Here is a 23,582-nt window from a genome sequence, read left to right as displayed (position 1 = left end):
CGGTTCTCTCTATAAATAACAACGACGACGGCGACGACAAGTCGTAGAATCCTCTGCCCTTAATTTTTAATTAATTACATTTTTAAAGGATAATTTTCCAAAAATAACTCACTTATTTTAAAAAATTTAAAAAAAAATTCACTAATGCAAATTTTTTTAAAAAAATTCTCTTAAAGCGTATTTTATTTTATTTTATTTTTTCTCCTAACAAATCTCTTCAAAAAAATCACCTTGACCTTAATCCTATCAAGCCGCCTCCCTCTTGGGTCTGCTTCATTACTCCATTATTTTCGTTCTTATTTATTGTTGTTGAGATATCAGTCGGGATCAATCTTGCTCGTTGTTCCAATCACTAAGACTCTCCTGCTCAACCTATTGCACATGTCGTTGATCTTTACAAATAAGGCCATAGACGAGGACGAGGATTGCTTGTCATCCTCATCATCGGCTTTGGTGAAGAAAGTCATAAATGAAAGTCACAAGAGCAAAAACGAGAAAGTGGGGAGAGAAGGTGAAGGCGATGGACGAGAGGCGGAGAGCAACAGAGTAATATCATCTTTTAGAAAAAAAAATCGTTATATAAAATTTGTAAAAATAAGGCATTAACTAAAAATATCTGAAAATGAGGGTTTTTTTCAAAAAAAATCTTTTATTTTACAATGCCATGCATAAAAAATGTAATAAATAAATAAATAAAACGTATAAACTTTAATATATGGATTGTGTATCAATAAATATCTTATGAAGAATTGAAGGTTTTGAGATCAAATTTCACAAACTTACTGATTAAAAATATTTATATTAAGGATGGTAATAATTAATATAAATTTGTTGAATTCTTATTTAAAATATAAAAAACCTTAAGCTCTCACTTTCAATTTACATTTATTACTTAATATCCAATTTGGTGTAGGCCTCATCAAAGTTTTACATAAAATTTAATATATATATCGATATTAATAATTATTTTAGTATATTATTTTTTTATGATTTTAATAACAATAATCATGTTTAGAAATAGCTAAACAAAGTTGACGGAATCACAAATAATAATGGGGTTTATATAATGTATTATGATTAATGATTGTGATCATGTTAGACATCAAATAATAGATTTGATATGGATATAAAGGTGAATGAGTAGTTGAAAATGAGCATGATTCACAAGCAAGCTCGCGAGCAAGACCTTTCGTCCTTTCTCTGTCTCTTTCTTTGTTTAGCTTCTAAATCTCTCCATCAACAACATCTTGGATTCACTCCACCTAATCGCTTTGGACTCCGATGTGATTCAACGATAATGTATAAAATTGCCCCTCGGTGATTACAATAAGCCATTATTAGAGTATCGATTGAGCACACATTATTAGCTTATAATTGTTCGACCCAACTCAATCTCGGTCATCGTTTTGAGTGCCACCTATCATTTATTCACATAGTTATCAGAATTATATGAGTTTTTGACCAAGTCAAGCTTTCATCACTCGTGGAACCTCTGATCAATCTATGAAACCAAAGATTAGTCGCTTACTTCTTTTCTTTGTTTCACTTTCTCTCTCTCTCTCTCTCTCTCTCTCTCTCTCTCTCTCTTTTGTCTTACTCTTCTTCTTCTTCACCTTTGTCAATGGTCCTTTATTCTTCTTCTTCCTTGGGTTTGTTTTCTTCTAATCTTTTGTTTCTTTCCTTGTCTTTCACTCATTAACAAAATCCATTGTGAAAGGAGAAAAATAGGATGATAATTTTCTTTATTTTTCAAAATAATAAATTTTAGTTAGATTTTTAAGGCATAGTTACTAGAAAAATTCTTTAAAATTATATGTATATGTCAAAATAATAGAAAAATGAATAGTCCTCAACGAATGAAAGTAAAGCTTCGGTGGTATAGAATAAGATAACATTAAGAATATAAACCTTTATCCACATTAATGACACGTGATAATATTTATAAAGCAAAAAAAAGGTGAATATGCAATTCAATTACTTGAGCCATATGAACATTATCCAAGGAAGATAAACGAATAGAAAATACAAAAAAAGAATACGTAGAAAGAGATATGGTTGAAAGAAAAATAGGTGAATAAATAGAGAATAGTGGTGGAGGGAGAGAGGGAGGCACGAGAGGTTGTCGGAGGGAGAGATGGCAACGAGATGGAGAAAGCTTTCAATCTTTCTCGACATTATGAGTAAGAGACAATTATATTCCATTAAAAAGGGAGAAGAGCTTTCCATCTTTCTCAACATGATGAGTAAGAGACAATTATATTCAATTTTTAATGTGTAAGAGACAAATATATTTCATTCGAAATGGAGAAGAGGAGCTTTCCATTGATCCGTTTCTCCAGAACAGGTTAAATACAATGGACTTTGAAATCATCAACAGCTACTCTTATTCTAAGTGCAATAATGCAGTACGATCTCATGGACTTCTCGAACAGGCGAGCTCAGCATCAAGTCGGAGGTGGTATAAGTCGAAGTTTCTTAGATCACGTTTCGTAGGGAGAAGTCTAACACTAGAATCTATAATTGTTCTAGCATTAACATTATATAATTTAATTAAATAAGATATATTATGACTATGATTATGATTACTGATCAATAAAAAAAAAGTTCACTTATTATATGAATCCTTATATAATGATATGAAATTATTTATCTTCTACTCTCGTCCATAAAAAGACATGATTTTTTAAGAATTCAATATAAATAATTGAATATGCGAATAAACGAATACATACATAAGTAATGATACATGAATATGTCCTATAAATGATAGGAAAAAAAGGTAAAGACAAATCTAGTTCTCTTTTATGGATTGATATTGCTATAGCTTTCGAATCCAACGATGATATACTCGTAAATCAGATAAAAGCTTTCTGAATGACATCGAAAGACATACATCATAAATTTAGATATATTATTATTTTATTTTATATTTTAATAATATTTTTTAATAAAATATTTGGATGAATTTTATGCTTATATACAGTGGTATAAAATTGATAATTTATGGATGACACGAGTGAGCAGAATTGGAATGCATCAAACACAGCAGTTTCGAAGTACTTTTCCCTTTTTTTTTTGTCTTGTAAAGAACATAGTTGAGATCCTTAAGAAAGCACAGTTTTATCCGGTAAACAACACTATAACTATTCATTTATTTATATCTACTTTTATTTTAGCAGTATTTTACATGAAAATAGGAGAGGAACGTACAATACATGACAGTCGGCTATTAATATAACCATAAGTTCAAATTATTATGTTGAGTGTCAACTCTCTCTCTCTCTCTCTCTCTCTCTCTCTCTCTCTCTATATATATATATATATATATATATATATATATATATATATATACATCCCTTACCAACGTGATCGTTCCTAACATCTTTTCTTTCCATGGACGTATTGAGTGATCCAAATGAGCAAACTTTGAATTAGAATAAGATTGACGAGATCGATGGATGATGCCTTATCTTGCATGTAGATTGAGATATGAACCAAGAAAATAGAACGTGATGAGCCCCTAGTTTTGTCCAACGTGATGCGGTTCTCATTTCTAAGATTTAGTAATCATAATCGGATTAGGTCTAAGTTCATCCATCATATGTTTTATGCAGTGACAATTAATGAAGATAATTTTTTTTTATATATTTTTGAAAGACAAGTGAAAAGACGGGATTCGATCCAAAACGTTACTATTAATAGTCAAGATCTTAGTAGAAAGACTAGTTGATATCTTTAAATTTATTGGATTAGATTTTGAATCTCGAACATCTAAGTTGATCCAACATATAAAATTTCGTAGAAGGATTTGACCCATATTTGATGAGGTTTTCAATTCTTAATTAAAAAAAGGTGAAATATGAGTATAGAGTTTTCATTTTGTTGTGTGAATTAAGAGAACTTGTATTTGAAAGGTTCTTTAGGGAATGAGAAATTATGTGAACACAAGTGTATTACATACACCATCCACCTTGCCAAATAATAAGGATGTGGCCAAGGTGACAATTTGAAGAGCAACCACATCATCAAAATGATAAAAATGGATGAATCATCGATGATTTTTTATTTTTTAATTAAAAAATTTATTACTCAAAAAAATATATAATTATTATTTCTAATCCATCAATATTCAACATGTAGAGCCCAATAAATATCTATTAGACATGCCATGTTATAAGAGCATTCGAAAGATATATTCCATCACCTAATCGGCGATCACAACACTAATAATATTAAATAACTTTGAACAAATATTTTTTATTCGCAATGAACAAACAATCACTCACTATTAAGCAACACTTAGTATGCACATGACAAGAGGCCAGAGTTCATGAAGCTAATATTGGACTCTAGGAGATACCCACAAGTTAAGAAGATACATGAATATTAACAAACATTAGCTCCCAAGGCTCTGTAAATGCACAAGGTTCAGCATTACTTTGGCAGGAGGTGGTTTGCAGATAGCAGCATCATCATCTAACACAGAAGCCACCTCTTGAAGCAGTTTCTGATCAGGATCTACATTTGATATGCAGTGGTCTGGATTGGAACCTTTGTGGCAGTGGATGTTATCATATTAAGTCATGTCTGGATCATCACTGACTTCTGAGTGCACGACAAAGCTCGGAAAGGACATGGTAATGTCCCTGCAGAAACAGTTCCCGTATGCACCAAACCATATGAGACCATAATGGCATTTAGTTCTAGATATTAATGCGGTTGGACGCATTTAGCAACACTGAATTATGGCCAAACCTTCTTTTGCTTCCAACTCGTGACGAACACAAGCACAAAAAGATTCCAACTCATGATGAACAAAAGCACTGATTATTCTTTTATGTAGATCAGATTTTGATTAATAATTTGCTCATTGGTGGCATTTAAATGTTAATGGAAAAACATTAAACCTACCACACATCACATAATAAGAAAATTCTAACCAAATAATGTTAAGACAGATTAGAAGACAAGTTCAGATTTTGATTAATAATTTGCTCATTGGCAGCATTTAAATCTTAATGGAAAAACATTAAACCAACCACACATCACATGATGAGAAAATTCTAACCAAATAATGTTAAGACAGATTAGAAGACAAGTTCAGATTTTGATTAATAATTTGCTCATTGGCAGCATTTAAATCTTAATGGAAAAACATTAAACCTACCATACATCACATAATGAGAAAATTCTAACCAAATACTGTTAAGACAGATTAGAAGACAAATGAAATGCTGCAAGTGTAAAACTTCAGTTCAAGACTTACTTCAAGTATGGAAGTGTCATATTTCTGATCAATGATGGATTTTTTTTAACAAATTCCCTCCATTCATCTAGATCTATCTTCCCATCGCCATTTAAATCGGCCTGAACGAAAGTCTGCAAGAGATGGACATAAGAATAGGATTTTGACAAAAGAAAGTTACAACAATAAATGATGTAATAAATATTAAACAATCTTCATTAAGAAGTTTCAATCTCACAGTATCCACGATTGTCTGGACAATATCATCTGAAAGAACCACATCAGATTCATTGAGAAGAGCCAATACCATCTCTTTCAACTGTTAAAATCAACCAAAAAGAAGAATATTATTCTCAAATGAGATAAAGCATGACAACATTCAAAATAAATTATCCATACAGGTTTATTCTCAGTATACAAGGCATAGTCCAACAAACAAGCATTACACATTACTCTTAAAATAGGATAAGCCAATAAATTCAAAACCTATGGTATATAAAGTATGTAGTAGAATAATATAAATTGGCTCTTCAAGTGATGGAGCTTATATAGCAATTATGAAATAAACTCAAATTTGTCAACCGGCATCTTGTCACATCTCAAAAGCCATTGTTAGAATGCTTATATATCAACATAGTTCTAAGTATCAGTATGCCAGGTTAGTGGCACGTGGACCACCCTAAACTGGAGGGTCCACTTCAAAACAGTGCTTATCATTTGGTAAGTCCTGTAAACTGGGTGGTAAGACCAACTCTTTTCTTCGTAATTTAGCATGTAGACCAACCAGCTCACCCTCTTGTACGTATCTCTCTCCTCCTCATGCAGTTCCCTGCACTCACACCATGGCTTTTTGCACCACCTACTACTTTCGGCCCTTGCCTGCTGCCTCTGGTTCTCCTCAGCCTTCCTGTGCTACTCTCCTCTGTCACTACTGCCACCTTGTCCTCCTTTTCTACTTATTCTCCTTCTCCACTCTTCCCCTTTCCCAACCACCTCCTTTCTTTGTACTGTGGTACATCCCAGAGTACCATGTTGTCACGGACTGTTTGCACAGGCCCACAATGCACAAAGGCTCGTCTGCATAACTATCAGTCTTTTCAGTTTGTGCATGCTTAAAGCAACATGTAACAAAGCTTGTAGTAGGCTTCGTAGCCGAATTTTAGTTAAGTCATGTAGTCGTTTTATCTTAAAAGTGGAGTACATGAATGATCATCACGTGGAGGCAAAACTGCCTCTAGCCCGCAAAAACATCTCCACATGTGGAAGAAAAATCCTCAATCATCAAAGCACCTTAAAACCAAACCCTTAGATGACTTAGGACTGGATGGGGCTTTGTGTAGCATCCAGAATTTGATTGTTTCATGGCCTTGTAGTTGATATGCAATTGTGAGTGGGGACTTTGTGAGTGACGAACTAGCCTTGAAACCTTAGTCACATGATCATCCCAAACGAGCAAAGTGTGTCAATTTTCAATTGCTAATTAAGTGTTTTGTTGAGTTATGCTTATGTCATACCGAGTTACACCTAGATAGAGTGCGGTGGCAGTTTGCCCAACATTTGCTCATTACTAAACCATTTCTTTGTATGCAGATCTTCAGGGGACTGTCTGAGGTTATGGGAAAATTGCTCTTTTGTGAGCAGGTGTCATAGGAGTGCACACAACCCAACCAAAACCAGTTAAGTCTATGATATTATGTCAGTATGTAGGAATGGACCAGATCCATACTGGTCCAACCATGGACTGGCACTCGGCCAGTACTCAAAATTGAAAACCTTGCATATCAAATTACTAGAGTTTGTGATAATCAACCAATGTTCTAGCTTTGACATTCACTCAGTAGACATAAGTCAAGAAAAATACACCCTATGGCCGTACCCAAGGACCAATTGCTCAGGTAGGACTGTCCACCTTGTTTATTATGCAGTTTGAGATCCTGAACAGACCTAACCCCTTTACAGAATCCTGTAGAAGAACCAGATCAAGATAGATGACAGCATGATGTAATATACGAAGTTGTATCCTTCTCGAAGGCCACATATTAAAGCAGAATTGTAATACTTCTTATCCAGTTTGGTGTCTGTCTTAGTCTAAGACGCACCTATTAGAAGCAGTCTGAGTTGTGATACCTATGGAAATCATCAAACTTTCAGATGGTACTTAATTATCATACTGTAGTCTTCGTTTGAGACACACCAGAATTTTAGCCTGAAAATCATTTATAATTCTTTATACCAAATTCTTTTAAAAAATGGGAAGTACCACTATATGAATAAAAACAGATGTAGATACTTCATGTGTATTTCTTCTAAGTTAAAAATAGGCTATGTTGGGTAACTCAAGATCAATCAGACAAATTTAGGAAGAATGTAGATGCACATGCACATGAATGTCAAATATAGTGCTCTGTAAGCCGTTATACTTTGTGCAAAAGCAACATCTACAATGATTAAAATCAGAAAACATAGTAGTACTTGAGCACGTTGTACAAACAATACATATAATATGCAGTGTCTTAGATAGCTTTAACCAATTTTCAATATTCTATGATTGCTTCTTTGTTTGGTAACTTTATTGAAGTTCTAAACCTTAGTGAAGTTTCACGATATAAGGTTTGCTAACAAAATGAAAATATCTAAAAGTTTGATACACATGGAAAATGATACCAGTATTGTCCAAGTGTTCTGTGATATCATAGGATAACAAACAAAATCTAAGAGAAACAAGAAATGACACTCACCTCCTCACGTCCTATGTAGCCCATTTGCCGTAAATCATACAATTTAAATGCAACTGCAGGGTTAAAAAAGAAATCTATTGAGGCATAAGCTATATTTGAAATTGCATCAATTAAGCAATTACTAACAAAAACTAGGCTGGCTAAATCCAATTTTGAGAACTATCACTAGCTAATCTATTTCACTTTGAAGACAAGACTACTAGAAAAGTAAGGCACGATACAAAGAATTTCGTACATGCAATTTTCTCTGCTTTGGGAGCATTTGGGTGAAAGATGCTAAGTGATCAAACAAATTCTCCAAACTCAATAACCCCATTGTTTTTTATGTCAAACAAATCAAACACCTGCAAATAATTTAAAATATGACAGATCATATTTCAACTATGAATCACCTTTATTTTTGAGAAGCACTTCTATTAAGTTTGTCAGTACAAAAAACAGTCATGTCCTCGTGACAAAATGAAAAAAGACGGATAAATCGTAAAGCAGTAGATCCAATCAGATAAATAGAAACCAATTGTTAACAAAGTCATTGGATAGAAAACTAAAGTGAGTAAACAAGTCTCGATTATAAACCATCATACTGACCCTGTCAGCAAAGAGATTCTTCCTGTTGCTGTTCCTGAACAAAGCAAGCTGGAATTCTTCCTGCTCAATGAGATGATCTAAGGGTAATATACAAAAAAAAAAAGAAAAAAAGAAGAGGGGGTATTGTATGGTAGTAAAATTGCTAAGCATTAGTAAATACCTTGTGGATAAGCCAATCTTTGATTATTGAACAGCTCAACTTTTTAAATAGCTCATAGAGTGTTTCTACTTCAATTACAGTGACTGCCATGCAATACAAAGAGATGATCATTTTGGCAACATATGCATAGTCAACATACCAAAAGCTCTTAATAAATTGAATCCGCTGCATATGTAGCTGATAAGAAATTTGAGCATATAATAAAATACTGGAACATTTGAGTACAAGTATAAGCAAAACGTCAAGTGGGTTGACATGGCCATGAAAATTCAAGTACATCAACATCATGTATCAAAAAGGAGTTTTGAATAAAAAATGGAGCTGAGTCCATGGGTTTCATTACAGTATCTCCAAAATGCTATAATGGTTGAGAAGGCAAACTAGAACTTGTACTGGCACATTATAAAAATACAGAACAGTAGTGTCCAAGCATTTCCAGAACGTTAGTGTGAAATATTACAAAAGAATAATAAATTACAGAAAAGTTTAGGGAAGAACAAAAGGAGAAAAAAGAGAAATGGTAGATACTCACAAGCCGTTTCAGAAGCAAGTATAACGGGATCTTCATACCCTGGTGTGTGTTTGGCTTCATGCTTAGAAGACATACAGCCCATCGAACCTCAGCAAGCAGAAGCAGCTAAGTTTAATTATGATGTCTTGCTTCAAATAAGCACCTGATACTCGAATGGAGGAAATCCAATTAGATGCAACAGACCAAGACAGTGCCAAATTACCATAAATCGGCATAGAGTGGAAGGATGGGTGCTAATCAAAAGGAAAAAAAATGATGGAACACAAGACTCAAAATCTGAACTAGTCTGGACATTCAAGCAAAGACAACTATATTTTGTGCAAGATTATATCATCAAACTTATCATACAAAATAAATGATCATATGAAGGTCAACTTTGAGTTTATTCCCTTCCTTCCAACTGCTTCCATGTGCCGAACATTTGCTTGTACTTTCATATACCAAAAGAGAAGGTAATCAAAATTATGCCTTGAAAGGAAAAATTGACTGAAGCTGCAAAGTCTAGAACTTTAGCAGAACGAATGCCGAAACGAGATAGAAAGAAAATGTGAGGTTTCGTTTCATTGGGACGCTCAAACTTGTTCATGGATGGGATTGATCCACCTCTTCCTATAAGCAACTTCTTCCATACTCAAATCTTCACCTCCAACAAGATTTGAAACCTCACACAGGACACAGCTACAGCTGCGATCTTAGGATCACCATGGGCCACATGCACTAGGTAACCTGACCGCATCCGGATCATGTTCGAGAAATTAGCCTAAATGCCAAAAGGATCTGTTGTTAACGCACCCCCAATAATCTTGGAGGTAAGAGTTCGTGTCTGATATGCGTTTTCCTCACAAAAGAAAAGGGAAGAAGAAAAAAGCTTCCTTGCAAACTCCGGTTATCATTCTCTCCGACATCAGAGGCTAAACAAGCAAATCAAAGAAGAGAAAAAACCATGGAGAAATCGGAAGGAAAAAGAAGCCGAAGAATAACAATAAGAGGAACCGTATCGAATCGAGCGAGATTGACAATGAAGTGGGCAATGAACTCAACCTGTGACAAAAGGATCTTCGGGGAGCAGTTGGTCGGAGCGGGAGTCCCAGAAATGGGGATTTTCTTGGGCTTCTAAAGCACCACCGGTTGGATTCGCCCCTCCTTCGGTTCACTCCATAAATGAGCACAACGGCGACGACGACGACAAGTAGTATTAATTTTCCTGAGTCCCTAATTATTAATTTTTTTTTCAAAAGAAGTAAGTATCACTTAAAAAAGGAACGAAACAGCTCTCACGGCTAATTCATATAATTACATATTATCCCTGATCTTTATATTTTTAAAAATTATATTATCATTCTTATAATTATGAAATTAAAATATCTAAGTCTATTTATATTAATGTCGTCGGTTTTATTAACGGAGTAAAAAAAAAATATCTTAAAGTGTTAGTCGATGGTGGTGTATGACGATTTTGCTGGGGTCGTGAGTGGTTATTATAGATAAAGAGAACGAGGATGAGAGGTGAGGATCGTTCTGCATGACGCTAACATAGTTGTCGAGTAGCCCCTTCGTCGCTTTGTATCTACGTTAACATTGATGCAATTATCGAGTGATGAAAGGGTTACTTGGCATATGCATTAGCACTAACACATATACAAAGCAATGTCGCTTGACAATTACGTCGCATTAATGCCGACGCATATGCAAAGCGAGTCGATGCAATTATCGAGCGATGAAAGGGCCACTCGATAACTACGTCGACATCGATACAGATGCATAATCACCCTCACCTCTCGTCGTCACTCTTTTCATCCACAACAACCACCCACGGTTCCCAACAATATTGTCGTCCTCCACCATTAACTAAAACGTTAAAAATACCTTATTATATTTTATTTTCATGTCTTCGTTAGGAAAATTATATCGTTAGGGTAAATGGATCTAAATATTTTAATTTCGTAACAATAAGGGTGTTAATATAAGTTTTTAAAGTATAGAGACTAGAATACTAAAGATAGTTAATTACATAGGATAATATATAGTTAGCCCCAAATCAATGCTAAAGGGTAGTCCTCGATTCATTCCGCCACAACCATGGATGGCCTCATAATAGAGAGCACTTCGATTTAGAGAAGACTTGCATCTAGCCAAAAAAAAAAGATACGATCACGATCCATTAGAGTTCAATTTAACCCACCCTTTAGGTGGCAAACTTAATTTTTAATTAATTATATATTTTTTAAATTTAAAATATAATAAATAAATAAAAGGCAGCATAATAATTGGCTTTTGTGCTCATCATAACTTTTTAACCAGCAATCCTTGGTAATTAGGTCAAGTAAAATTTGTGAGTTTACAATCTCATAGTATAAATTTTAATCAAGAATATGAATCTATTAGTAGGGTATATGTATAGTGATGATGTGTGAGACATAAAATAAGGATAAATTCTTTAAAAAAATCATAAGTTTTTACCTTTATTTTGGTTTTAGTGAAAGAGCATCTTTTTTATTTATTTATTCTTATGTAGTGTTTTCTATTTTCTAAAAGATAAGATCAACCATGACTTCCACCTCATCGGTTATTGTCTTCACCTCATTGCCTTATCGTGCAATGCACCTCATGCCTCTGCCCCATTGTACAGTGTGCCTCTCACCACCACCCATCTCCACCTTGCTATTGAGGTAACCGTAAGGCCTCATAGCCTCTTAGATTTTGAGCCTCTCGTGTTAAAGAAGCATGCTCTCGTCTAATTTTACTACTCAATCAAGGGAGCATAGCACCTCGGGAAGGAGGCAGGGTGGTACCTGATGCAGTGAGCTATGTGTGAGAGGGGGGAAGAGAACCCCACCATGGATGTGATGCCTAACACGATGGATACATTGATGTACGAAAATAGTGATAATGACTCCCCTTGAGTAAAAGTATTATGAGTTAAGGATAAAACTTTTTTCGCTCGAGCATTCATTGATAGGATCAATGGACGAGTGTTCTTGTCACATCTAACCTTGGTGCTAAAATATTATAAAAATATGTCATTGATACCCTAGTCAGTTCGACATTATTTCGACCTATGTGTGAGGGGTTATTGAAGATATGATCGTGGTGCCTCCGAGATAAAAATGTCAAGCTCCCAAAGGTATCACATATATGAAGATCGATGTCTTTTCAATACTCAAGTTATTAACATGAGGTATGTGACTATAGTAATAAGTGATAAAAAGTTATTTTCCTAGTAACTATGCTAAAAGTGAGATTTTATACCTGATAGTAAATAAGTAAAATATTTTATGGGAAGATAGCTCTTAACTACCTCTAATAAGTTTTATTTATCCTTTTGTCTACCTAAGACATAAGAAAAAAAAGGCAAAACATAATTGTTTGTTTTGGACTCAAGTCTACATAGGTAATAGCTAGTGATATTTCTTTTAACGACCCTTTGGAAATAACAACTCTCATAAACATATTGATACCAAGTCATATGCTGAGAATAATGTATATATTGACATGTTAAAGAGCTAAAGACTAAGATGTGGGTTATAACCGAGAACTTCTACATTGGACAATTATATCAATGCTTGGGGACATCATATGTAATGGAAGTTTGATACAAATGTGTGGCAATGCTGTAGATGGAGACTTTTGTCACACTGAACTAAGAGACAATTATACTCATTAAAAATGGAGAAGAGATCTTTAAATGATCCACTTCTTCATAACAGGTGGTCAAGTACAATGGACTTTGAATCATCAACAGCTACTTCTAATCTCATGGACTTCTCCGACAGTCCAGCTCAGCATCGAGTTGGCATGAATCTGCTCTTCATCATGACCTCATGCAGCCAAACCCACAGGTGGTAAGTCGAAGCTTCTTCGATCACCTTTAAAGCATACATTGAATTAGAATAAGATCGACGAGATTGATGGATGGTGCCTTATCTTGCATGGGCTGACATATCAACCAAGAAAATAGAACGTGATGGGCCCGTTCTTTTGTTGGAACTTTTGTCCAAAGTAGGTGAGAAGCAAATCCAAACTAATGGAGTTTCTTCTTCATCATCCAATATATGAATATAAGAATGCATCGTATCTTACCGCCCAAAAGATATTGAACCAATTCTAGATAGAAGCTCTTGGTTTTAGACTTTTGGATGACCATAAAGTCATCCAAGGATTCTAATCCATTGAGTTTGACGTACCATGTGGCTTGTTTGACTTCCAAATCTTTTAGGAGAGAGAAGGCAAACTAAGCATGCAGGAGAGGTGACGGGCCGTGCGGCGCCCACCGTTCCTCCACCTGGTTGGAGGAGACAGTATATATGACGACGGAGGTTGTGATAGATTCGGACGCGGAGCGCAAGTGGATGTCTACTCCCTCCCTCTCTCCCTTGGATTATTGTCTGTCGTGTATAGTACCGATGGAACGCAATGTGACATAAACAATGCAAAGGGTGGGTTTCAGCGGAGAAGTGACTGCGTATTTTAGTGTTGCATGCGGTTGAGATCGAAGAGCTGGAATTATTTGAGTAAGTTGGCACTCACGATTGGGTTTTAGTGAGTTGTTCTCTGCCCCTCACACCAAAAGGTCAAAATCCTACCTACGTCTTCTTCTTCTTCTTCTTCTTCTTCTTCTTCTTCCATCTTCATCGATAAGAGCCAGTTAAACAGACACACAAGTTCGCATGTAATACTGCAGCAGGCTGCATGTATCAGGAAGAGATCATATAGAAGTTATTCCGTGCTCATGAGGAAGTAGGATCTCCTGTAGATCCTCTGTGTTCATCATATGTTTTAAGCAGTACTAAGTGATAAGGATGGGGTTCGATCTGATACTTTACTACTCAATAGTCGAGATCTTTACTAGATACGCTGACATATTTAAATTTGTTTGATTAGATTCCAAATCCTTAATATTTAAGTGGATCTAATATAAATTTAGTACATCACCATCAAGCTAGTCTTATGAGATAAGATTTTAAACTCTCAACATAAGATAAGTGGAATGTTGGTGTAGAGTTTTTCTTTTTTCCTTTGTGAATTAAGAGAACGTTTATTTGAAGTATTTGAATTAAGAGAAATTATGTGAACACAATGAATAAGAAACAACAATGTCAAGCCACATATGTGATTTAGCTAAGAACTCATTAAGTATAAGGGTACATTTGGAAATACATTTGAGATGTGCATCAAGAGTCCAATGCATATTTTTAAATATGAATTGTTATTTAATATATTTTTTTAAAATTTCATCTAGCTTAGATGATGCTGATAATATCTCAGGGTAACATTATTATTTCAGTATTTATAGCATTCTAATATAATTTTTAAAATTTGAATGTTTCTTCTATTTTATCTAAAATTACAAGATTACCAAAATGATTTAGTGAGAAATCAATATGATTTGTATTTTCTGTAAGGTCAAATTTTATTTATTTATTTTTTAAATATTATTTTATATTTATTTATACGATTATATTTTTTATTTGAGCCATATAATTTTTTTATAAGATTATTTATTTTATTTTATTTAAATAAAAAATATATTTTAAAAAATAAATATTAAAAATATTACAAGGGTAAATTTATCATATAATATTTAATAACTTTTGAAATATAATTTTACTTATCATAAAATATTCGATGAACATTTGAAATATAATTTTATCAAACAAAACTTATGTCAATTCATATTTAAAATATAGTTTTCATCAATTATTTATCAAACACTTGGAGTAATCCACAACTACATATTTATTCAAAAATTTTTCTGACTGTATATTAAAAATTATAAATATATCCTAAACACAACCTAAATCTTTCAAATCTATGTGGCAATGTTATGTAAAACCGCGTCCTTCTAGGCAAATAATAAGGATGTGGCCGCATTGTAGAGCTGCCACATCATCACCAATCAAAATGATAAAAGGAATTTCTCTTTCATTCAATAAAGACGATTTAATATTTTTCTAAGAAAGGCAGACCAGTCTCGATAAGTGATATGATCATATTTTGGACTCGACACGTGGAGTCCAATAAGCGTCTATTAGAGATATAGTCTGTTACGAGAGAGCTAATTATATATTATCCTATAATTATATTTTTTTAATATCCTGATTCCTATATTTAAAAAATTTATATTGAAATCTCTATAATTATTAAAGTAAAATATTTAACTTCAACTATCGATTTTACCATATAACGCGTGATAACATATGCATGAGTAATAAAAAAAATTAAGCAAAAAGATAATTTCAATGTCTTAATTACATTTTTGATGGTGATGGACAACGATGCTATTAGGAGTCGTGGGTGGCTATGTTCATTTAGAACGATGCAATGGTCGACGAGAATGTTGGGGACTTTTGCGACTTCTTATGAAGGGAGGAGGAGGATGAAGAGGGAGAGTGACGATGAGATGTGAGGTAAAGGAAGAGAAAGAAGAGGATGATGTAGATGCCAACACACTGTATCCGTGTCGACGCCAACAATAATACGAGCAATGATGGTGCTCATCCTTCTTCCCCCCTTCCTCGATCCTTTATCCTTTTTTCCCCCTTTCATCTCTCAGCATGCGCGAGGGAAGAAGGTTGAATGATGCAAATAATGTGGGGATGTTGAGCATCACTCATCCTTCTTCCCTTCTATATTTACATCGACACTAACGTAAATACAAATGTAGAGCATCGCTCTACATATGAGAAGAATGATCGCTCGGGATTTGCATCGATGACACTCTGTATTTGCATTAGTACCGACAACGATGCAAGAAAGGGTGGTGCTCATCCTTCTTCCCCCTTTCGATGCTCGGTATGCGTAAGGCGGGAAAAAGGAACAAGCGATATAGAATGTTATCAGCATGCAAATATGTTGAATGACCCTCTGCATCTACATTTGCATTAGCATCAATGCAGATGTTGAGCGGCTCTTTCATTGCTTTGCCTTTGTGTCAGCACTGATACAATTGCAGAGCAATGTCGACGCAAATGTATAGTATCAGCATTTACATTGTCCTCTTCCTCCCCTTCTTTTGCCTCACCTCTCATTGTCGCTCTCTCTCATCCTCCTTGCAGGAAGTCATAGAAGTCCCTGACATTCTCATCAATCACTACATCGTTCTTATTGACCACAATCACTTGTAGCCCACAGTGGTGTTGCCACTCGCCACCACCGAAAAAATAATTGAGATATTAAAATTATCTTTTTTTTTTTGCATGTGTTATCACAACTGTTGCTTCCGTTCGTAAAACCAAATGTGTTAAAGTAAATGAAGTTAAATATTTCACTTTTAACTATATAAAGTTAAAACCAACTAATTTGCTCGTTTATGAAAACATGATCAAACATATGGGAGACAATCTCGCCATATCAGATATGGGACACATACATTTTCTACCATCAAGTAAAATTCGTATTGATTTGTTTCATAATTTATACTAATTGTTTGGTTGAAGAGATCCATCCACTTAATACACATTTAATAATAGCAAAGAGATGTAATGTCCCAATTATTTGGGTTGATAAATATCTTTATCTGCTTTTGAACCATAACATAGCTATATTCTTAAGTAAATTAAATAGAAAATATTTAAATATTTATTTATAAATTCTAATGCTGTCTTCTTAGACCTCCATCTAACTCCTCTGGCATCAATTCACCTCTTTCATGTTCCTTCACATTTGCTAATGCTATTTCTTTAAATAGATAACCCTAGAAGAACACAGGACGCTCTTAAGTTCAAATTGCAACTTAAGTAGCATTATGGTTGAGTTTCACACATTAGACAATGTTTGAGCCGCATATAATAATTAGAACATATAAGAAGTCTCAGAGTGTAACATTGGTGAAGCATCTTTGTGCTTGCTGCATTGTAACCAGATTGATGGCCATAACTCAGCATGGTTAGGAATGGCTTTCAGCTGCAGAGATTTGGCATGCAAACTGCAGCATCGCTGTTCTGTTGCTCCTTCCAAATACGGCCAGTGACCCTCAGTTTGAGCTCTTTCCGCTCGCCGCCCGAAAAGAAGAGTGCCATGTTCCTCTGTATGATGAGCCCGTCATGACTGTCGCGAACTTTACGGTGACTGTCACGGATGCTTCGAGGTGTACCTTCCCATGTTAGTTTCCGTCCATTGGCCCCGACTTCAAGACTATAACTGAAGTTCCTTGCGTCATTCTCATCACCCATGAAGCGCAAAAATGCCATGTACACAGGGGCCATTCCTAGCTGGAAGGCCTCAAAGTGCAAGCAGAAGGACTGCCCAAAACAGTTAAAGACCTGCAAAGATAATTTATGTGAAAATGATAGAAAGACATGCAATGCAGAAAAAAATTTCACGAGAGAGATTAAACAGAAGTCCACATTAAGTAGAGACTTTAAAATATTTGAACAGCAAATAAATGATCTATATCACCAATTATGGAATGAAAATTCTAGTAAAGTAGAAGCCATGGTGATTGATGCAGTCATTCTAGCAACCATGATTCTTTCTTTTAAGCTATTCATAGCAGGTGGCTGACTTCCCAACCTAAGTTCACTTTCTATTAGATAAATGCCAGATTTCAAATTGACCAATTGAAATGAAATGTGAAAAAGTTTAGAGAATTGCAAAAGATTCCTAAGAATATGTGCACTTTCAAGTATTAAACTGTAGCAAGACTGCTTACCGTCAGCATCCATGTGGCATTTTCAACCTCACGGGGATTGGATTTGACATATCGATGATTGAACGTGCAGCCAGTGTGCATGTCTACTTTGTGGTCATCTCTTAAATGTGTGACCAGGAAAGGAATGTCTCCCACAACTGAGCATTCAGATCCAGCATATGGGCAATTATATGGTCTATAGTTGCACTGAGGTTCATGTTTCAATTTGCTGTAGTATGGAAAGATTTCAGGGCAGCCATGTGAGTAATATTTGCATGGAAGCTCAAGCGATTCCGCCACCTTTTCCAGTGCTAAACACCTGATGTCTCCAAGCTCTTGTCGACAAGTAGGGCACCGATTCTGCACCCTTGTTTTACATGTTGAACAGAGTGTATGGCCATTTTGGCACTGCAAAATTAAGCTACATTTGAAATAATTAAATTGTAAATGCAAAGAATAAATGTTATTTGTAGCCCACAATGCTCTGCTTACTGAAATCATGATATCAGTGAATAGCCAATGTATATATAATAATAATGTTTAAAAATCACGATGATGCTATCCTAGCAGTCTAATATACATTCTGCTGGATCTATAATTTTATAACTCAAGAAAAGTTCTAGAGCACAAGGAGTCAAGAATTGATTAAAGATAACATGCTAACATAAAAATGCCATTAGATTAAGCTACAAGTGTGTTAATAGAAGCATGATAAAAGGAATACAACTAGGATAGGATATTTATCCCATAAGAAGCATAAGGCCATATGATTGACTCCACAATTCCACAACTTAGTCAACCAAAGGAATACAACTTAGTTTGTCATATGATTGACTACTACTGATTTTTATTGACTTAGAGAAAGCCTATGAAAGGGTTTCAAGAGGTTTATTATGGTGGGTTTTAGAAAAGAAATATGTATTCACTAATTATATTGATGTTATTAAATATATGTATGATAATGTAGCTACTAATGTTAGATTTATAAGGAGTGTGTTTAGTGAATTTCTTATTAGCATGGGACTACATCAAGGATCGGTATTAAGTCCTACCTTGTCACATTGATAATGGATGAACTTACTAGTCATTTACATGATAGACCTCCCTAATATACGTATTTGCTAATAATATTGTCTTAGTTGATAAGAGCCTAAATAAAATTAATTATAAACTTGAGCTATGGAAGTAAGCCTTAGAAACTAAATATTTTAGATTAAATAGAGGACTAAAACTCAATATATAAAATGTAATTTTAGTGATTTTAGAAATAGATAGGAAAATATAATTAAATTGAATGGACAAGAAGTCCCTTCAACTAAAAGTTTTAGGTATCTTAGATTAATTATTTAATAAGATGAAGATATCGATGAAGATATTATTCATAGAGTAAAAATAGGATAGTTAAAATGACAAGGGGCTTTAGGAGTCTTGTATGATCATATACTTTTGAGATTAAAAGAAAAATTTTAAGAGATGGTTGTGAGATTAATAATGCTTTATGGATCTAAATGTTGGATAGTAAAGAAACAACACACAAAAAAGTTTACATTACCGAGATAAGAAAGATGAGATGCATGTGTGGAGTTACTAGGAAATATTAAGAAAAGAAATACTTTTATTTGTGAACAACTAGGTATCGCTTTGATAAAGGATAAGATGAGAAAAAATCGTTTAAGATGGTATGGACATAAGCTTAAGAGACATCCGGATATAGTGGTTAAAAAAGAAAAAATGATTAATATTATTGGTATGAGGAGAGGTAAAGGAAGACCTAAAAAGACTTTAATAGAAACTATAAATAAAGATTTAAGTATACTGAACTTAACTAACCATATGACCTTTTACAAATCTTAATAGTGACAAAAGATCCATGTAGCCGATCCCAAATAGTTGGGATTTATGACTTTGTTGTTGTTGCTGTACTCTGCCAAAACTTATAGAGTCAATGTTGCTTCATGTTTGTTCGCCTTATAGTAAATGTATATGTTTTTCTCTCTTCTTCAGCATAATAAAACATTTAGAAAAAGAAGTAGAATCCAGAAAAATTGAGGACATATATCTTTAGGTCATATTTTTGAACGCACATGTCTAGCACATATAATACTTTAGCATAGAGTTTTAAAACTGGTCTATAGCTAGTTTATCCTCTATGTGAAATAACATGTGTTAGTAATTCAATTAGTTTTGTCAACAGAAGATAATCTTTTAGAGGAATAAATAGCCACCCAAATGGGTAAAACTAAAAACCTGTGGTGATTAGGCACCAATTTGAACTATGATGTCAGTCATTCTAGCATAATTGTAATATCTTAACGACACACCCACTCTTTGGATATGCATGACAAAATAAACTCATTATCTCTTCTCATACAGCATTGCCTTCTATTTTGCTAACAAACAAAAAATCTATATCATTCATTTATACTTCACAAGTTTGCAAAAATATGTGGATTCTGAACCCCAATTGCAGATGACATTGCTGGTACCTAAGAAATTATGAACAGTTGACTAATTGATTTAGTAAACAAATAATTTTCAGTCTGATAATTAAGGAACTACGATAGCGTAAAACACCTAAAGGAATAACTAGATGATAGGACATCCTTTTTTGATCAGATAAGCAAGGACAGATTGACAGATAAGAGACATCTTCTTGCCATAACCACCAGTGTAAATGTGAAGCATGCAAAACAGTTCAAGCTTAATTGTTCAAAAGTACCATCTCTGTGAATGAATAAGCAGCAAAAGAACACCAGATATTAATATAATTTGGAAAATAAATGCTTCTTAATGGCATAGAAGAACCACAATGAGTCAGAGAAACATGCTTCTTGCTAACCTTAGAAGATCAACAACAACAGAGAGACTATAGCGGTTTAACATTTGAATTGTCAGTAACGATGCCAAATTTCCATCCTTGGAAACCAATTATTCAGCCAGCAATCACATGTTTCAAATATGCATAGACAACATTCAATAAATTTCATAATTTCAAGCATCTGCATGTATTAACATGCTGGGCAACTAGAGTGTGTGAACCTACAAAATTCCAAGAAGGAAACCCTATTGCCAAGTATTATAAAGATTAGTCAAATATTCAAGCCAACCATTAACCAAAATTGGAACAAGAAACTCATAAGCATTGTCTACAAAGACAATAATAACTAATAAAAAAATAACCAAAAACAAGAAAATCCATTAGCCTACAACTTTAGCTAGCAAATGTCAAAAGTAAATGTGCATTTTTCAGCAAGACATTAGACATTGAAAAGATATGCAGCTCACTATTATCCCCAAAACATGAATCAATTCATTAGTTCACAAGAGCAGAAAGTTCATTAGAGCAGCTTTTAACCATTGACTTAAGCTAGAACAATAACGCCTCAAACTGACAAGTATCATACACCAGAAAGACACAAAGAAACAATAATATCAGATCAATCAGAATTGTCATATACTTACGGGACTTCTTTGAGGGCTATGCCCAACTATCAATGAGAAGCCTAAACCATCAATTTCTTGGAAATTCACAAATGGCCAAACAGTCACTCACAACCAGAATTCCAAGGCCTAAATATTGGACAGACTTGTGCAAGTTCAACCAATTCAACCAATGTTGCGAACGGGATCCTATATTAATTTCACAACCACAATCAATCACATGATAGAAATCAATAAAATGAGCACAAGGAAAATTTAAATAAAAAGATGCAATTACTTGAAAATTAAAAAATCATAATCCCACGACATCCAAGAGAACCAAGAGTCAGATTATTGAAGTGTTCGACAAACACATATCATCTCACTATCCATCGTCTTAAAAAGGTATAATTTTGTGAAGTACGTGCTCGAATAATCAATTTTATTATATAGTTGCATATTGTATCACCCAAATGACGAAAATTTTGAGAAATTACAAATCAAAAGCACATTAGGTTGCCGCATTTGCCCCAATTACCCCATCGAAAATAGCCATAGCCAAACCACACCTTATAAATCAAATGCCAGAATAAGCCGCAAGGTCGCAAGATCATCAGAATATCAAATTGAAATAAGGGAAAGGAATCGACCTGGTGAATCGGGGGGTACATGGAGTTGGCGCAGACGGGGCATTCGAGCAGCTCGTGTACGCTCGTGGAGGGGGCGATTCCTGCGGGAGGGGCGGCGCCGCCGTGGGGCTTCGAGGATTGGGTACGGGCGGTGTCCTCCTCATCCATCCCGTCGATCGAAGACACACACTCGATGCTATCCGATCCCATTCATCCGGCGGCGAGGGATTCAGTCGCTCGCACCTGCTCTCTCCCCTGTCAGACCTCGGCGTGGAAAAGAGGGATAGATACCAAAGGAAAAGGAGCGCCTTTGAAGGGCGACGGACAACAAGGGAGACGAGTGAGATAGAAAGAGGGGGAGGCAAAAGAGGTCGCCTTCTCGGTCTCTAGACCTGAGTACCAGCGGTGACGAGATCACCAGTATTATTAACATATAACTTCCCAACCATCTTTTACCATCTACCCGCCAGGTTATTGGATGGAGTTAACGGGACCCAACTAAACCTGCCTATGCCCTACAAATAAATCAAGTACAAAAAAAGCATTTACTCCCGTGGTCTTTTTCCGGAATCCCAACGGTGACGGGATCACAGTTGTTTGTTACAACAGTACCTTCCCAACGTGTTCCAGTCACCCGTTCAACTACCTACCTTGTGATAGGATAAAGTAAGTGGGACCAGGCTGTCCCACCTAAAGTACAGGAAAGTCGTCAGGAAAAGCATCTCGGTATTATTTTTGTCAGACCAAAATATATAGTTGGATGACGCGGGAAAACAGTCAAATCTTCACGCTTCCCCATACTATATAGTGCATAATATTGCATTTATCTACATGCAAAATAAATTATTTTTGAATTTGTCTAATATATTTATATATAGCATCCATATTCTTATAAAATCTAAATACCTGCACACATATATATACAGATAATTGTAATAATTGGCCTCATGAGTTATATATATATATATATATATATATATATATATATATATATATATATATATATATATATATATATATATATATATATATGTGTGTGTGTGAATTAATCACATCAGTAGCGCCCTGTCGTTACGAGCATTTATCAGAAATATGCGATCAAATAGGACAAAAGCCATATTGATGTACAATACGAAATCATACAGAAACTCTAAAGCAATATTGCTTAAACAACGAAGGCATCATCAAATCGTGTTTTGGATGATACATAAGAGAGCATGTCGGATAACACGATCACATAATTGAGAAACTAAATTGAATCAGTCGATCATATTTCTCAAATAAAAATAAAAACAATATAATGAATAAGTTATATATTGTATACTCTGGAAATTCAATGAAGAATCTTTATGAGATTAGTAAATATAAATTAATATTTTTTCATATATTCACATATTTTGATACAATTTAAATACAACTCATGAAGGAATATGAAAGGAATACGAGCATAAGAACAGATCAAAGCTTATGAAATTGTGGCTCATATGAAACATGAAAGGACGCAAACAAAATGAATGCTCATTATATGTAATTAGACCTCTTTAATATCCTGTAAGCTTAAAAAATTTATACTGAAATTTTTATAATCATAAAAGTAAAATAATTAATCTCATTTACCTTAATGTCATATGCTTTAGCGAC

At 34.5% G+C, this 23,582-nt stretch overlaps 1 protein-coding gene and 1 pseudogene across 4 annotated transcripts; both read right to left on the bottom strand.

The window, feature by feature from the left end:
* Window positions 1-4,195: 4,195 nt before the first annotated feature.
* LOC135626587 (calcineurin B-like protein 7) lies at window positions 4,196-10,469 on the bottom strand (annotated as a pseudogene). The gene is made up of 9 exons (XR_010492374.1): window positions 10,305-10,469; window positions 9,264-9,405; window positions 8,732-8,814; window positions 8,572-8,631; window positions 8,219-8,327; window positions 7,984-8,036; window positions 5,484-5,564; window positions 5,267-5,379; window positions 4,196-4,646 (listed from the first exon to the last, which is right to left on the bottom strand). The product of XR_010492374.1 is annotated as a calcineurin B-like protein 7 (transcript).
* A 6,349-nt stretch (window positions 10,470-16,818) lies between these two features.
* LOC135626452 (E3 ubiquitin-protein ligase SINAT5-like) lies at window positions 16,819-22,314 on the bottom strand. Of its 3 annotated transcripts, none has more exons than XM_065131789.1 (3): window positions 21,963-22,314; window positions 17,914-18,300; window positions 16,819-17,524 (listed from the first exon to the last, which is right to left on the bottom strand). In XM_065131789.1, exons 1-3 carry the CDS (start codon window positions 22,149-22,151, stop codon window positions 17,162-17,164), a joined length of 939 nt encoding a protein of 312 aa, XP_064987861.1. In that variant the 5' UTR covers window positions 22,152-22,314; the 3' UTR covers window positions 16,819-17,161. The 3 variants fall into 3 exon arrangements, with proteins under 3 accessions (XP_064987861.1, XP_064987937.1, XP_064988010.1); XM_065131865.1 differs by having other exon boundaries at window positions 17,914-18,313; window positions 21,963-22,298; XM_065131938.1 differs by lacking the exon at window positions 21,963-22,314 and adding an exon at window positions 20,732-21,932 and having other exon boundaries at window positions 17,914-18,313.
* Window positions 22,315-23,582: the final 1,268 nt, after the last annotated feature.

The sequence above is a fragment of the Musa acuminata genome, chromosome BXJ1-1 (genome assembly GCF_036884655.1).
Source record: "Musa acuminata AAA Group cultivar baxijiao chromosome BXJ1-1, Cavendish_Baxijiao_AAA, whole genome shotgun sequence".
Taxonomy (NCBI): domain Eukaryota; kingdom Viridiplantae; phylum Streptophyta; class Magnoliopsida; order Zingiberales; family Musaceae; genus Musa; species Musa acuminata.
Note: the sequence above shows the minus strand (reverse complement) of the source record. Positions and strands in the feature narration are given on the sequence as shown.

Coding starts and splice junctions, on each gene's coding strand:
- LOC135626452 (XM_065131789.1), bottom strand. CDS start 22,151: ATGGGATCGGATAGCATCGAGTGTGTGTCTTCGATCGACGGGATGGAT. Junction 18,301..21,962: donor TGTACCCCCCGATTCACCAG/GTCGATTCCTTT, acceptor TTAATTTTGCAG/TGCCAAAATGGCCATACACT. Junction 17,525..17,913: donor ATGCCACATGGATGCTGACG/GTAAGCAGTCTT, acceptor TTATCTTTGCAG/GTCTTTAACTGTTTTGGGCA.